General features: G+C 41.6%; 1 protein-coding gene across 4 annotated transcripts in view; it reads right to left on the bottom strand.

The window, feature by feature from the left end:
- Window positions 1-755: 755 nt before the first annotated feature.
- Window positions 756-14,859, bottom strand: part of CG43759 (uncharacterized protein) — a 98,295-nt gene continuing 84,191 nt past the window's right edge. For 3 of the 4 annotated variants that reach the window (NM_133114.4, NM_001272768.1, NM_001298493.1), the window contains one exon: window positions 2,513-3,770. Coding sequence is in view for 1 of the 4 variants with exons in the window: in NM_001272768.1 (NP_001259697.1) it covers window positions 3,327-3,770 (444 nt within the window). In the remaining 3 variants the exon portion in view is untranslated. Of the gene's footprint in view, window positions 3,771-14,859 lie in introns of all 4 variants that reach the window. The other variant, NM_001272769.1, reaches the window with a different exon arrangement.

Here is a 14,859-nt window from a genome sequence, read left to right as displayed (position 1 = left end):
TCTTAGATAAGTGCAAGTTTAAAGAAGTTTTAAGAAAATCAATATAACTTCAATGAATAAAAAAAGTAACAACTTTTGAATGATGTCGCAGGAAAAGGATTGACAAATGTACATGTTTGGCATTGAAGGTGAAAACACATTATATATTGTCATCCAAAATATATCTAAAACTGTTTATCTCATTTAATCTGGTTCTAAGGACTTTAAATGTTGTAAAATACATTTATAGAACATATTGAGAATATCATCATTTGTACAGCTTTTGTATTTAACTGTTCAAAGGAAGCATTTATTTAAATAGTACAAGCACATGTTCTGATTCAAGTTTTTATATTTATATAAGATATCAAGGAAATATATTGTTAAGTGTTTAGTTTTTTAAGAAAGTGTCTCATTTAAATTGAAATATTATTAAAAAAAAATAGTTAGATTGGTTCAATGACATTCATACTTTTATATATATTTTTAAACGAAAATCGTACCTTTTTATACCAAATTTTATACCAAATAATTGATCATGCATAGCAAAGATCCCCGCCAGATCACCGGCTGCAGAGGAGACTCCAACCCATGCCAGAGCACTAAATCAACAAGTACCGCCGGCCCAAAAGTATGCAATGCATGTTCGATGGAACGTGCTGCGCAGGCAACACGCAACAGCAACGGGACTGGATGCAACGGCATGATACAACATGTTCGAGTTCCACATGGTCCACTTTGTGGATGGCAAGTAAAGAAAAAAGTTCGTTTCTTTTGGGGTTTTTCGTTTTGCATTAGATCTTTATTTAATTCTTTTGCGCTTTTCTCGTTTCTAGGCCAAGTTTTTCGCCAAGTTCCACTTTTAGACTTAAAACGTTGTTCTCTGGTAATAATTAATATGCATAACGTTACTTACAGTTTCGCTTAACTTAGTATAATAATAATTAATTCATACAATACAATAATTAATCATAATAAGGTGTAAACTACCCTCGTTCAAATGCCCGTTGTTGTTGGTATCGGTATCGGTATCGTATTGGTTGTCTATATAGTTCTGTGCTGCGTTCTTTCGTTACGTTTTTATTAGTTTTTATAAAATATCACATTTTAAGCTTTTTGTTTGTGGGAAAACCAAAGTTTCGAACGAAAAATTCACCGGCAAAGCAAAATCGGGCGATGGCAGAAGCAAAGCAAATCTATCGAGACCCAAGAACGCCAGCACTCTTTATCGAAATCGAAATGATGATCGGTCTTGGGATCGGGATCATTATCCATCCCCATATTCGTTATACTTATACTTGGTTGTGTTGCTAAAACTTTGCTTTATTTTACGATTTATCCAATATCTAATGCGCCTTTCTGCGGTAATTCGCGTTTAATATTTTATGTAGACATTTAAAAGTCTGCAAAGTGCAGCTTGGGAATTTAAAATTGTAATTTCTTCTTGTAATTCGTATATGCATGTCTGACTGCGTGTGTTTTGTTTTTCCTCTGTTACTGTGTGCGTCGTGGTGGAAAGTGCGCCTGCGTTGGGCGCCACTTTCGACAATCGGATTTTCCATTGTTGCTACAACTTGATTCTAGAATTTCCCCTATAGTGCTTCGCCTCCTCATCTTCATTTGCTTCTAATTGTGGACAGGAAATAGACAGGACTTCGAAAGTGCTCGGAAAGTTATCAAAAAGCGCCAGCTCGAATTAAGTTGTTGGTAGGAAATTGTATTTATTTATTACACCAATACTTTTTATCTTTGCTTTTAACTTTTCTTTTTACTTTCAAAACAGTAAACTCAACTTTTGGAAATGCTCAAATATTACTCCATTTAAAATGAAATTCCTAATTGTACACTGTGTTCGACTTACAAAGTACAAAACACACAGCATACTTTCGGACACCTTTTTTACAGGTTTCAAATGGATCAAGAATAAATGAATTTCTATCATAGCTTCCCTAGTCCGCTGATTTAAGGAACTCATTTCTGGACGATGCCTGAGGTCTTGCAGTTGGCATTTTAAGAGCTCTTTTCCCTCACTGTGAAAGTTGAGTCGCTGAAAATGTACTTTTGTTTGGCTGGCGAAAGTTTTCGAAATGGAAATGAAATTCTTACAATGTTTCTCTATAGCTGCGCCTGCTGTGTGGATGTGGATGTGTGGAGGTGTACATTTACCATTTATCATTAGTATACACATAGGTATGTATGGGCTTATATATGCATTTGCTTAAGACACATTTTTCAATAAGTAAGTGGAACAACTCGCCAACTGTTTCGGTTTCAACTACATGCACATAAATTACAGATTTACTTTTGTTGGGGTTTTAAATGCTTTTCCATCGATTTGGGGTTCTTTACGCATTGAAAAAGTTGACAGGCATTGACATATATATTTTGTTTTTGTTTTCATCCATTTCTTGGCTTTTGTTTTTGCCCGTTCTTTTATGAGTTGTGCGTCAATTAAATTGTTTATGTGTCCAAATTTATTTACAATTCATTTAACACTCAGAGCTTAGGTTACCAAAAAAAAAAAACACGTTTTATTAAATATTCCTTTTTTATTAATATTAATATTCGTATAGTTATAATCCACAATCTTTACTCTATGTACAAGCATTGCTAGGTTATAAATAATAAAAAAAAAATCGTATATATTTAGATTTATATATAATTAATGATCATGTTTGCTTTACGCGCAGACAACATGGTGGTGCAATCTTCTAGATCTAATCTCCACGTTCATCCACAAAAAAAATTATCGCGCTCACGTATTTCTAGTCGGATGCAATAAAAAAAAATTGGCTTTAACATAGTTCGTATGTACATGAATAAATATATATATATATCTTTATATATATGTATGTGGTTGTGTGTGCTTGTGTTTGCGTGTGGTGAGTGCGGTTACATATATTCTATATGGATATATGCCTAACATACAGTTAATTAGCGGTGCCAGATCTGCCAGATGGTTAATAATACATATATTTTGAATATATATATTTATCAATTCTGTGCTTAGTAACGATTAGTTTAAAATGTTCATCGGCCGCCAGGAAAAAAAACGTCGGTATACATCTATTCAACATGCGCAACTCGTTCCTCGGATATCGATGATCGCTTATCGCCTATCGTTTATCGCCAAACGCTATAATCGTTTATTTTCTGCATTCGAGGGGATTTCTCCTTCTTTCTCTTCATATATGTGCTAATTCTCTTTGCTTCATGCTCTTTTCTTATTTCATGCATTTCTCTTTTAGTTACTTTGTTGTAGGTACCTTGCGTTTCGCTTTAAAGTGATTCCGAGTCCGTATCCTCTTTCGTTTCCCCTTTTGCATATATTCGTATCCCCTCCCCCCTTACAACATATCCGCTATGGAGCCGTAGTGCTGCTCCTGGCAAATCGGACGACAGCACTCCTCCACGGCGTCGTACTTGTAGTGGCGCCTCCGGTTCATCTGACTCCTCTGGTAGTAACTTCTCCCTGGCTCCTCCTCTTCCTCCTCCTGCTCCTCTTGTTCATTTTCCTCTTTCTCCTCCTCCTCCTCCTCCTCCTCCTCCTTACTGCCCATCTCTCCGGGATCGCAGATATCCAGTTCGAAGGGATTTAGACGATCCTGGGCGAGGGAGTAGCGCTTCCGGGGCGGCTGCAGTGATGATGTGGACGATGACGTTGACGCTGATGACGTCAGCTGCTGATGCTGATGGTGACGACGGCTACTGTAGTTGCTATAGCTGCTGCCGCTGTTGGGTTGGTGGTAATAGTGGATGGCATGGCATGAGGCAGTCTTTGTATTGTATTCCTGCAAAGGAGAGCGCAACAATTTGTTAGCTTTCAAATCAATTGTTTATTTTATCAAGGGTTTGTATAACATATACATCATAACTACAAATATTAGAATGTTGTAAACTAGTTTTGGTTCCTTATTTTTGCCATATTTAAGCTGTACTATTAGCCAATTTAGTTATTCGAATGTTTAAAATAAGGAAGGTGAGTTTTGTGCTGTTCAAATATAAAAGCCATGGTTTGCCAAAATAAATATTCCGTAAACTATTCGGGTAAAACTCTGAATCAAAATCATTCTGCTGTAAAATTAGTTTTCTCTTGTGTGGGGCTGGATTTAAATACCTTTCGTATTTTGTTAGTGGCCCTTGATGGGATGTTTTTCTTTTTTTTTTTCCTGTAATATGTTGCTACATTTTGTGAATTTCATAGCATTTATTTAGCTGGATTTTGGTTTAGACATTCAGTACGAATTCAAAGCTCAAACGATTGAACTGTGATGCCATACAAGGTTCAACAAGTTCGGTCTTTTGGTCCAGTCAAGTGAGGAGATTCCAGCAATTGACTTTTGGCAGCTTCTTCTTTTATCCACTTCCGGTACCACCAAAATCCCACCCATACACTACGAGTATGTACCCACTTCCCTTCGGTTGACTTCTCCTGAACCAACTGAATATTGTCTGCGCTAAAATTTGTTGCCACAATTTGTGCAACAAATTTTGTGCTTCAGCGTTTGCTTTTGCTTTTGGCTTTTGGCGCACTGCCTCGACATCTGTGGCCAAGTGTGTGTGGAGTGTGTGTGTGTGTAAATAACCAACATAATGGCAGAAAGGTCGCATTCTCATAAAGTTGGCGCTGACTTTCAGGGGTATCCTGCACTCCAGCTCCCGTACGCCTCTACTTCTGTACCCTTCTGTACTCCCTGCTCGTCGTCCTTCCTGTGCCCCGCATATTATCAATAAATTGCATCTGACTGCCAAGCAGACAACAAAACGGTAGCCCTATCTGCAGACCCCACACCCCATCCAAGTGCCACCCAACCAGCCACCTGACTAACCCGTTATTAAGCGACAGCTTCAACACTGGGCGAATTACCCAAAAAATGCAACTCAACTAAATAGTTAACCTATATTTCAGTTATAATTATAAACTAGACCAAACTAGAGTCTTTATTCACATTATATTTTGTGAAGGTGTCTAAAAGTATAAGGATTTGAAATACATTGTTGCATACTTTTAGACAAATTTGAATCCTTTATGACGTTCTTCCAGTTATCTGAGGCAAAAGTCTAGTTCTTTTCCCTTGTTTCAGGACCACCTTTCTCCCAGTGTACACGTTATATGGGCTTGGGCCCTGTCACACCGCACCTTGTTCTAATTTATTTATTGTTGCATGCATGTGCCTTTATTGGGCGTCCTCCAAGTGGAGGAGGGGCTGGCCCCCGGAACCACTCCCCCCACTTAACCGCAAAATATCGGAGAGGTCCGGTGGACTGGACTTTAACAATTATGTTTTGCCGGGTTGTTCGGTTCGGTTCGGTTCGGTCAAAGTCAACAGTGGGCGAGCGAATATGTCTGACAATTTGATGCACTTGTCGCTGGGCTGGCCATTTGGTGCCAAAGTTATTAAGCACTTTTTGGGGATGGAGGTTAAACCGTGCTGATGTGACCCAAAACTGGACTGAGTTTTAAAATCGGCTTAAGCTGGCAAATGTATTTCGAATGAGCCACACATCCTATTCATGCAGGACCAACTCTGGAACTCCCCGTTCCCTTACCCATCCCTTACCCTTACCCTCATTCACCTTCTTGTTTCGAGTTTATTGATGTCGACGTGGGTTTTCATGCCTCGGCAGAGGGTCAGTCAGTCAGGTCGCATGGTTAGGGACATGGGGTGCAGACTCGTCTGCAACGTGACAAAACCCATTATAGATGCGACCGCAAAGATAACACTCGCTTTTCGGTCCAGACTCGACTTCTGATGGATGCCCAAACACAAGTGTCAAGCCTTCGGTTTGGGCAGCTCTTCTGGGTGCGGGAAACGGTGTGCGATAAATATTAAGTGCTATGTGCTTTTTATAACTAGTAAACTGTGTCCTCGGAGCTCAGTCTGCATCACTAACGTAGCCATTAAAGTTAGCCAACCTCAGTGATGCTCCCCTAATTAACCGACGAACGAGAAAACAAATTTATGGTACCTTTTGCCATCTAAAAACTTCTTCAAATAAGTACCTATGTACTTTTGTAATACATTTATGTACATGTACACAAATGTGCACCATCACTTCCGGTTCACTGGTGGAAAGTGAGAAATAAGCGACGCTGCAAAGTTTCCATAAATTTCATTTTGTAACCATCAAAAAGTTAAGTCAACGATAAATTGAATGGCTGCATGATTGACTGACTGACTGAGCGAATGAGTGAATGAGAGGCTGTGTTCTTCGGTGGTGCAAGTGGGCGGTGGCTGGCGGTTGGTGGTGCTGCGGCTGTCAGTTGCTTGTCGGTCATTGTGTGGCTCGTTGCGTTTCGGCCAGACATCAAAATCCACAAGCGGCTACAAAAAGTTGGGCAAAAATATGAGAGTGCCAAAGAGATAAATGGAGTCAGGGATAAAAAACGCCTACAATTCGACGTCGCAAAAAACTCGCACAGCACAGGGCGCAAAAAAATAAAATAGCTTAGTTCATAAGCTTCGCGTGCTTATGCATTTACAGTTTTCAAGATTTTTACTGAATATTTGTGGCGGTATGCGCCATTTCCCATTTTCATCAAGTTTTTTCTGTGTGTTGGTTAATTACATTTAAACAAATACATATATGCTATGCACAAAATATTGTTCAATGCCATAAAAAAAGTGCAAAATGTTTGATTTATTATCTAAACTGCATCAGGTCTAAATTTCCAGGCTTAAATGGACAATTAAATGAAATTATGCAGTGGCTTTAGGCGCAACGAAAAAAAAAAAACGAAAAAAAAAACAATAATTAAATTAACCATTAAAATTGAAATGGAACAACCAGCGGAACAGACCACAACTATTATGTCGACCACAGCTGTCGCTGCATGCATGGTGTGCGTAAAAAAGCGTCAATATAAATATAAAAGCAGGCGACAACAACAATGCCAAAAAGTCAAAAGCCGTCAAAAGGCATCATTGAGCCGAAGGGGGCGTGGCAAGGGGGCGAGTTGGGAGCCAACACCTCCACACGAAGCACTTCTCTGCGTGGGCACCGCCCCTGCCGCCTCTGCCTCCTGGGCCAAAGGCGTGGCACCGACATGTGACATGTGCCCTCCTAAAAACGTCATGGCAACCCAACCCCAACCCTCTCCGGCCACCTTTAACCCCGCGCGCCCCTGTTGGCCAGGTGAAATGGGGGGAGAGGGAAGCACCTGCCCAGCCGACAATAGTGCGGAAATATTAAATCTGCGCGTCAGGCGAAACGAGCGAAGGCAAGAGAAGAAAACAATTTCGGGCAAGTGAAAAAACACTCTGGTAACAAAAGGGGGGCGGCGAATAACAGAGGGGGGGGGGGAGGGTTGAAAGGGGCCGTGTCACAGACTTTATATAAGTTGCAATAAACACGAATTGGCTGGCAAGCAGCAGGAAGGCAAACTTAAAACTTATTATGTATTGATGGCTCTGATGTCTGGCGCGTGGAGATATTCAAAGGGCACCATCTGCCGTCCTGATAATGGATCATTTTGGCTGGCTGGGGGGGGGGGGGGGAGGGGGAATATGAATTTGATTGGGACAATCATTGCATGTGGTCAAGTGGGGTTGGCCATAAGGGTTTATTTAGGCATTACTTTAGCAGAAACCAAATTAAGTTGAGTACAAACTAAATAAGCAACTCCAGTGACGTTCCATGTCCTAAGCTTACATTATATTGAGTAAAATATAACTATAGCTATAGCTAGCTATTATGTTGTGTAAAACTTTTAAGCAGGCTCCACCAGCACAGCACGTTTAAACTTTGTTAATCCCATTAAATGAGGACACCTTGTGGTGGCGGGTCAGTTGCCAACCCCAACCAACACCACCCCCCCTTCTTGAACAATCGACAAAGTGCAGAAAGTGTTGCCTACTTTTTTGGGGCCATGCACTTAAAGTCGCTTCGAGGCGCCGTCGACGATGTTGTGTTGGGAAATTTCTGACAGGTCATAAATTGGCGCAGCGGGCGGTCTTGCCACATCCCCTTTTCTCCATCCAAACGCTTGTATTGCAAGCGGGTAGGGTTGGTTGGACTGGAATGCCTTTGCCAAGCCCAAACGCACACACACACACACACACACACCGCACACAACAATCCACCCATCGAGAGATATATATTCTGATGACCAAATGTCGGCGTTGTCGACGTTGTTTTGTTGTTCGCTGCTCTCCGGCAAACAAAACCAGACCAAACGAGACGAAACGAAATGAAATGAAACGAAATGAAAACGCATTCCCCACAACAGCTCGTGCACAAATACAAACGCAAATGCAAATACACACACCAATACCAATACAAATAAAGGTGTGAAGCGGCACGGCGCAACAACAATGGCCATAATAATGGCAAGAACAACGAAAAACCAAGTGCCATTCCAACGTCCGCCTTCATTTGCATTCATACATACATCCATACATCAGCGTGTGTATTTTTTACAGTTAATGAAGCGACCAAGGACCGGAGACCAAAGTACGAAAAAAAAACAAGCAACAACAACAACAGGACCAGCGGCCAAAGCAAACAAGCCATGTCAACTGCACTTGCAAAAATAAAGGAAACGTCTTACAATTTCCTTTGGGAAATGTACCAGCTAAGATACAAATGTTCCTTTAAAAACCGATGAAAAGTTTAAACATGTAAAATTCGCACAATTTTAGTATACAAAAATATTTCATCTAGTTCATTTTATAATCATTGAGTTTGTAGTAATGAGGTTTAGATTTAGTTTCATTGGACTAAGACAGAAACTAGAGTTGATTAATTATGTATGTATTGCATTTAGTTTACAATGTTTCGTAACATCTTTTAAGCGCATAATATAATCGGTGTCTATTATCTTTCCCATTTCTTAGGTGAATTTATACTTTTTTTGATCAGTGCAATATTTTCTGCCAGTGCAGAACCAACGCTTTGGCACCTTTAGTTCCCCAATTTTCCCACCTCGCACTTCATTTGCAGCGCTTGTTTATTAGCCAACGTCGAGCGACAATAACAACAACAACAACAAAATCAGCAGCAGGAACACGGTCAAAATGGCCGCCGCCGCGCTTAATTGTGCGGCCAGCGACCGGAAACGGAAACTGATTGTGCGGTCTGGCGGGACAGGGGACAAGTGCCTTGCCCTCGTCGTTACCTTTACCCCATTGATTTGCAACAAATCTCATTCACATTAACGCGAACGCGATTTGCCAGCGTTTTTAGTCGCGCTGGCGGCTTTGCAATCAACGCATTTGACATTTCCCCGCTTTCCCGCCGTTTTGTTTTGCCAGCACTCACCGCCACACATTGATTAAGCAAAGGAAAAATGGGGAATGGGTTGTTTTTTTTTTTTTGTTGGTTTTTAGGGGCCTACGTCAATCGGTTTGTTTGTTTGCCAAAAAATTGACTTTGAGATTCTTTTTCTCTTTTTTTGCACTGCCTGGTTTATCCTTTTTGGAATTTTTCTTGCATTTTTTTTTCGCGTTCTGGTCCTGATTGATGGGCTAAGATAAAGCTATGGTTGGGCGTTTTGGTTGGAGGATCTGTCGTTTGCATTTAGCAGTGCTCGCTACTACTCTCAATCTTGGCCAAAAAAAAAAAAAGGAGCAAAAGCCGGAATAAAGGACAACGAGTCGCGTTCAATTGAAGCTGCGCCCCGATTTTCCCATCTTACCACCCTTTGCCGTAATTGATGTGTCTGCGTTGCGTTTTGTTTTCCGTTTTCACTTACAAGTTTTGCCCATTTCTTTTTTATTTTCTTTGCTTTTTTACTTGCAAGCTGATCTGCAAAATGCCGGCGAGTTGTACATCTCTATTATAACTTTCATGGCACGAAAAAAGGAGAAGAAATAACAGAATATCCGAAGACCATAAAGATTATTCCAAGGAGGTCCATTAGGCTATTTTTTTTTATACAGTAACTTGGCCATTTAAATCGGATTTAACACGGCCTCTTTGTGGGCCTCAGAAATGCACATTCCACAACTATCAGCAAAAAAAACAAACGAAGTGGGAAAAAACTGAAGTTATTAACGATTATTTTCTAAAATAATTAAATGCTGGCTGCTTAAGTTGCCGAAATCAGTTTGGCTGAGCATTTAAGCCAAAAATTGGATGGCAAAACAAGCTATTCTAGAAAGTATACTTTTCCCGACACTTTATAAGCGCGAAATTCAGTTAGGTGACCATTATTAAGTTGCAATATAACGAATTCACTGGCCCTAAAAACAACTTGAACCATGAGCACCATGTGGCAAATGCCACATATTAAATGATAGTTGGGTAATCCACATCAATTACGAGCATTGCGACTTATTTCACCCAGTCAGTGGATGAGCCCTTCAATGACGACTCAGACAGAATAAACCTTTTGACAACTGCGTCTCATTTGGCAGTCGAATTGATTGCGCAACAAATGTTCCATCGTCCCAGACGAGCAGCTCATCTCATCTGGCATTATCAATTGCTCTTCACGCACGTTTGCCCGTTGTTAATGTTAATGCAGTCATCAGCTTAAGGCCGCCGAACAATGCCCAAATAGTGGATAGTTGCTATTCCCAGTACGCAGCAGCTAGGCCGGAGTTCCCTGATTTTGGTCCCGAATATACACGGTGAGGTCCAAAGGTCCAACCCCTCGATATGAAACCACGCACAACAACAACACACCAGCTGTGGGCGAACCAGCGAACCTCAAGTCGATAATTTAATGGTCTCTGCCATTTAATCTGCATTGAATTTATTATCTTGGAAAAAATTAATCTTGATATGTGGCCGGCTTATGGCGGCGGCGACGACGACGACGAACTCCCCCCCCCCCCCCCGCTCTCCTATTCCCAAGCACCGCTCGACTGACTGAAAATAGCTAAAAAGCCGCGACAAGCACGCGCCACACCCCCGTTTTCTCAGCGCCCCCGTAACGCCGCCGCCTCGAATATCTCATAAAAATTTGCAATTGTGCGGGTGGAGTGTCTCTAAATCTTTAAAGAATTATTTACTACAGTTCTCGTCTTAGACGGCGAGTGGTGGGTGATTTTGGTTAGACAACCCCCGAAAACCAAGGAGTACGCTCAGACGCTCTGTGCGTGCACTGGCGAAAAAAACCTCCCACTTAGGTTATGGATTTTATTTTTCAAACACCTATTTAAAGTCCAGAAATCGTTACTCTCATTTGAGGAATACGAACTGCCTATGATAGCCATAGCACTAGCACTTGAACACTCATCTTTAAGTAGGTGGTATTTCTCTCAGTGCACTTGTACACAAGTGAGTATGAAAGGGAACGCAGGCGGACAATGTCACCACCAGCTACCGTTGAGCCACCCCCGAAAATTCAGTGTGTGTTATTGCTCCACGCCTGGCATTGTGCTTCGAGTCCGCCGTTACGCCATCACCACCCCCCCTCCTGTCCGTCCGTTCGTCTGTCCGTATGTCCTTATGTCCGTATATCCTTCTGCCCGCCCGTCCATCCGCCCGTATCCGTAGCCATTCCCCTGGACCTGGAACTGATCCGCTGGCTTGGCGCCTTGCCAATGAATGGAGCAGACGGAGCAGACGGAGCAGACCAAACGGGTCCTTGTCCTTGCAAATTTATTGTGCTACCCACGCGACTTTGGCGCCAGCGGGTTAAGGTTTTCCTTCGCCATTCTTTCACTCAGCTACACTCGCAGAAATATTGCGCATTGGATTTAGGTACGTCTGTCGGTTAAATGAGACGCGAATAAAAGCTGTAAAATGTCGAAGGCAGAGCGCAATTTACATCAAAATGAAAACACTGTATTGGCAGCAACATGGGGAATAAATGGCCATTGTTTGTGGTTAGAAACTATCGATTTAATTTGCACCTGCTTTCTTCCCAATATTAAAAATTTGTTGCCATACATATATACCGTCTGTTAGCCTACATTGTTTTAATTACTTTTGAATGGTTTCTACCACCGAGAGCTGCATTTAAATTGACCAAATAATTGCATTTGTTCAGATGCTAAGAGCAAATAACGTGTCATTTTAGTTATAAATAATGAATATAACTGCAAATAATTAAGGCTGTCCTAACTAAACGAATCTGTTCGATTTTAATTTCAGTTTCAGCTTTCTCTTTTCGTGTTCCAAGTGTTGCATAAGAATAAGATATGATGGTTTTCCTTGGCAGCACCCTACATTTTCCTACTTGAGGGGGGGCAAGTTTAACAATTTCAATGTGAGCGTCATCGTCTCCGGGGCCTTCATCATTCAATTTTTAATCAGTCGGGCGCAATCTAGCCGGAGAAAAGTCAACCAGGCACCCAAGCACCAGTAACCAGGCAGCAGGCAGCAGGCAGCAGGAACCGGGCTTCATTCAACCAAACTTCTGACAAATTCCAAATTTCCAGCTTGGCCCCGAGCGGAGTGATGACCCCTGACCCCTGTTTAAATAGAAATGTTGTTCATTTGAGTACTTTGTGTGCGGCTTGGCTTTTATTATGGCTAAGTGAATGTTTATGCCCGATTTCCCCAGCACATGTGCCATTCTGCCCCAAAATCCTTCCTTTGGCTCCTTCAGCTCCTTTCGCTCCCTTTGCTCCTTCCTTTTCATCCTTATCTCCATTGTCCGGCACTGGAATCCCCAAATCGTCGTCGTTCTTGGCGAGATCCATTTTCATATTTGCCCAAAGCTGAAAAGCATACGTTTTCCCCATTTCCCCATTTCGATGTGGCTCTGATTTCATTTCAAGTTCCTTTTCCTCATTTCCCCCTTTTCCCCCTTTTTCCTCCTTTTCCGCTTCTTTCCCTCTTTGCTTTATTAGCCGGCGCAAGTTTAAAATGTTTTATTATTGTTGGCTACATTTAAACGATTCTCGGTGCAAAGGGAAATGGGAAATGGCTGTGGGGCGGGAAAGGGTTACACCCCCAACCAAACAAAAAAAAAAAGTTAAATATCAAAAAAGGGGGGAAATGGAAAGCAACTGACTGACTGACTGTCAGTCAAATCGAGTGTGCACAAATCGTTTCCAGATAGACTTGCCCAAGGACTAGTTTTCGGTCACATGTATGAGAAAAGTCGCCCAAAAAAAAAAAAAAAAAAAAAGAAACGGCGGGACGATTGCGTTGGGGAATCAGAGGGTTAGGGTCAAGGGTTAAATTCTAATACAGATGATGATGATGAGATGTCTGGGCTTGTAGCCAAACTTGTGTCTGGAGCACCCAGAAAATGCTCAAAAAAAAAGAAAAAAAAAAAAGAATACCCTCGACAAAGTCGTCTTGAATAAATGAATAGGATGAATGAACTGGAATGAGCGGGACGACATATTCACTTACTATTACTCATCTGTATTGAAAGGGGACACAAGTGCTTGGAAACGAACAGCCTTAAAGAAATGTTTAGGGTAAAGTAAGAAACTGGAAACTATAAGTAAGCATATAAATGCATATTTAAGGACAGAAAATATGGGATATGATGTTTCTCGCCTTTAATAACCCCAATTCAAGGTGAATGCTAGGTTCCGCATGAATGGTCGAAAACTAAATGAATGAGATTTTGAATGAATGGGAATGCTCGCATTCTTGGCCGATTTCACAAATGACTCCGGATATTCTCCGCATAAATGTTCTGTATAAGATGCGATTGAATAAGGAGTACTATGTACACATACATATAGCTCATATGGCATATATTGCCGGGTCCTCATGATCCACACACTCGCACTCGGTCACTTATTCATGGAGCGGCAATGGACCATTCACACACACTCGTTCGCAGCCTATCATGCTTCCATTCATCCAAACGGCATTGAATGCAACCGAGCCGAGAGTTTCCCTTTTCAGCGCTTTCCCAACCACCCAACGCCCAGTTTTCTCTCTCCTCCACCTCCTCTCCCCATCTCTACACTCCTGAGTGTTTGGCTTTCTCCCGTTGCGTTTATTTCACATGCTACTTAACACCCGAGGCAAATTAGTTGCGCCTCGGCGCAGTTTCGAATATAAATCAACACGCGGACAACAGCAACAGCGGAACAACAACATCGCACAGCGAAGGAAATGGATGCACGGCTTAAGGAGTCGATGCATTTGCTACCCTGGAATAAGTACATGATTACCTTATGAGAGAAGCCACTTAATAATGAAGTACTCGTATGCACTCAATCGTCTGTGGAATACATAATCGAATAGCACAGTTCCAAGGCGTACCAACTATCAAAATTCTCACTCTATTTAATTGGAATGATCGACTATTGTATACCCCATGCAATACTGCAATTGTGGAGCATCTTCGGTGTTTGCCGACCAATAATACCCAGTAAAAATAGTTTTGGCTTCGGAGCCATTTCCGAGTTTTCGCAACAGATTTTTTATGGCCGCCGCCGAAATGCGAGAAGCGCAGGAAGAGCGGAAGGAACGCGAGGAGCGTGCACCCTGCGGCTGCCACACATGTGCGACCCAGCCTTCGAGGGCTGAAGTGTATTGCCCTCCCACTCGCCACTCGCCACTCCCCACACTCCACTTTCCACCCCCCGACCCACGATCCTTCGACCCCTCGACGCACTCACATTGCATCCCTTTGCAAACCCTGTCGAATTGCATAAAGCATAAAGCATACTGGCACTCAGAGAAAAAATGGTATATTCACCCTTTTAATTGACAAGAAATACATAGACATTATTTAGGAAAAAATAATGCAACAATTGGTAGATTAAAAGTAAATACAAATATACAATAAGCATAAACTACATTTATCTAAAGTTTCAGAAATATTAAAAATTTTTTCCAATTTTCAAGACAATATTATGTTTTCAGTCTCGATTTCTGTTTCGAGTGATTCGCTGGCTTGTACGCACAATTGTGCAAATTGACAGATTTATAACAAAATGCAATGAATAATGGTATTATTCACACACCGAGTAATGGTGAAAGTGGAGTGAGCGGATTAAAGGGGGTGTTAGA

This window comes from Drosophila melanogaster, chromosome X (assembly GCF_000001215.4).
Source record: "Drosophila melanogaster chromosome X".
Taxonomy (NCBI): domain Eukaryota; kingdom Metazoa; phylum Arthropoda; class Insecta; order Diptera; family Drosophilidae; genus Drosophila; species Drosophila melanogaster.
Note: the sequence above shows the minus strand (reverse complement) of the source record. Positions and strands in the feature narration are given on the sequence as shown.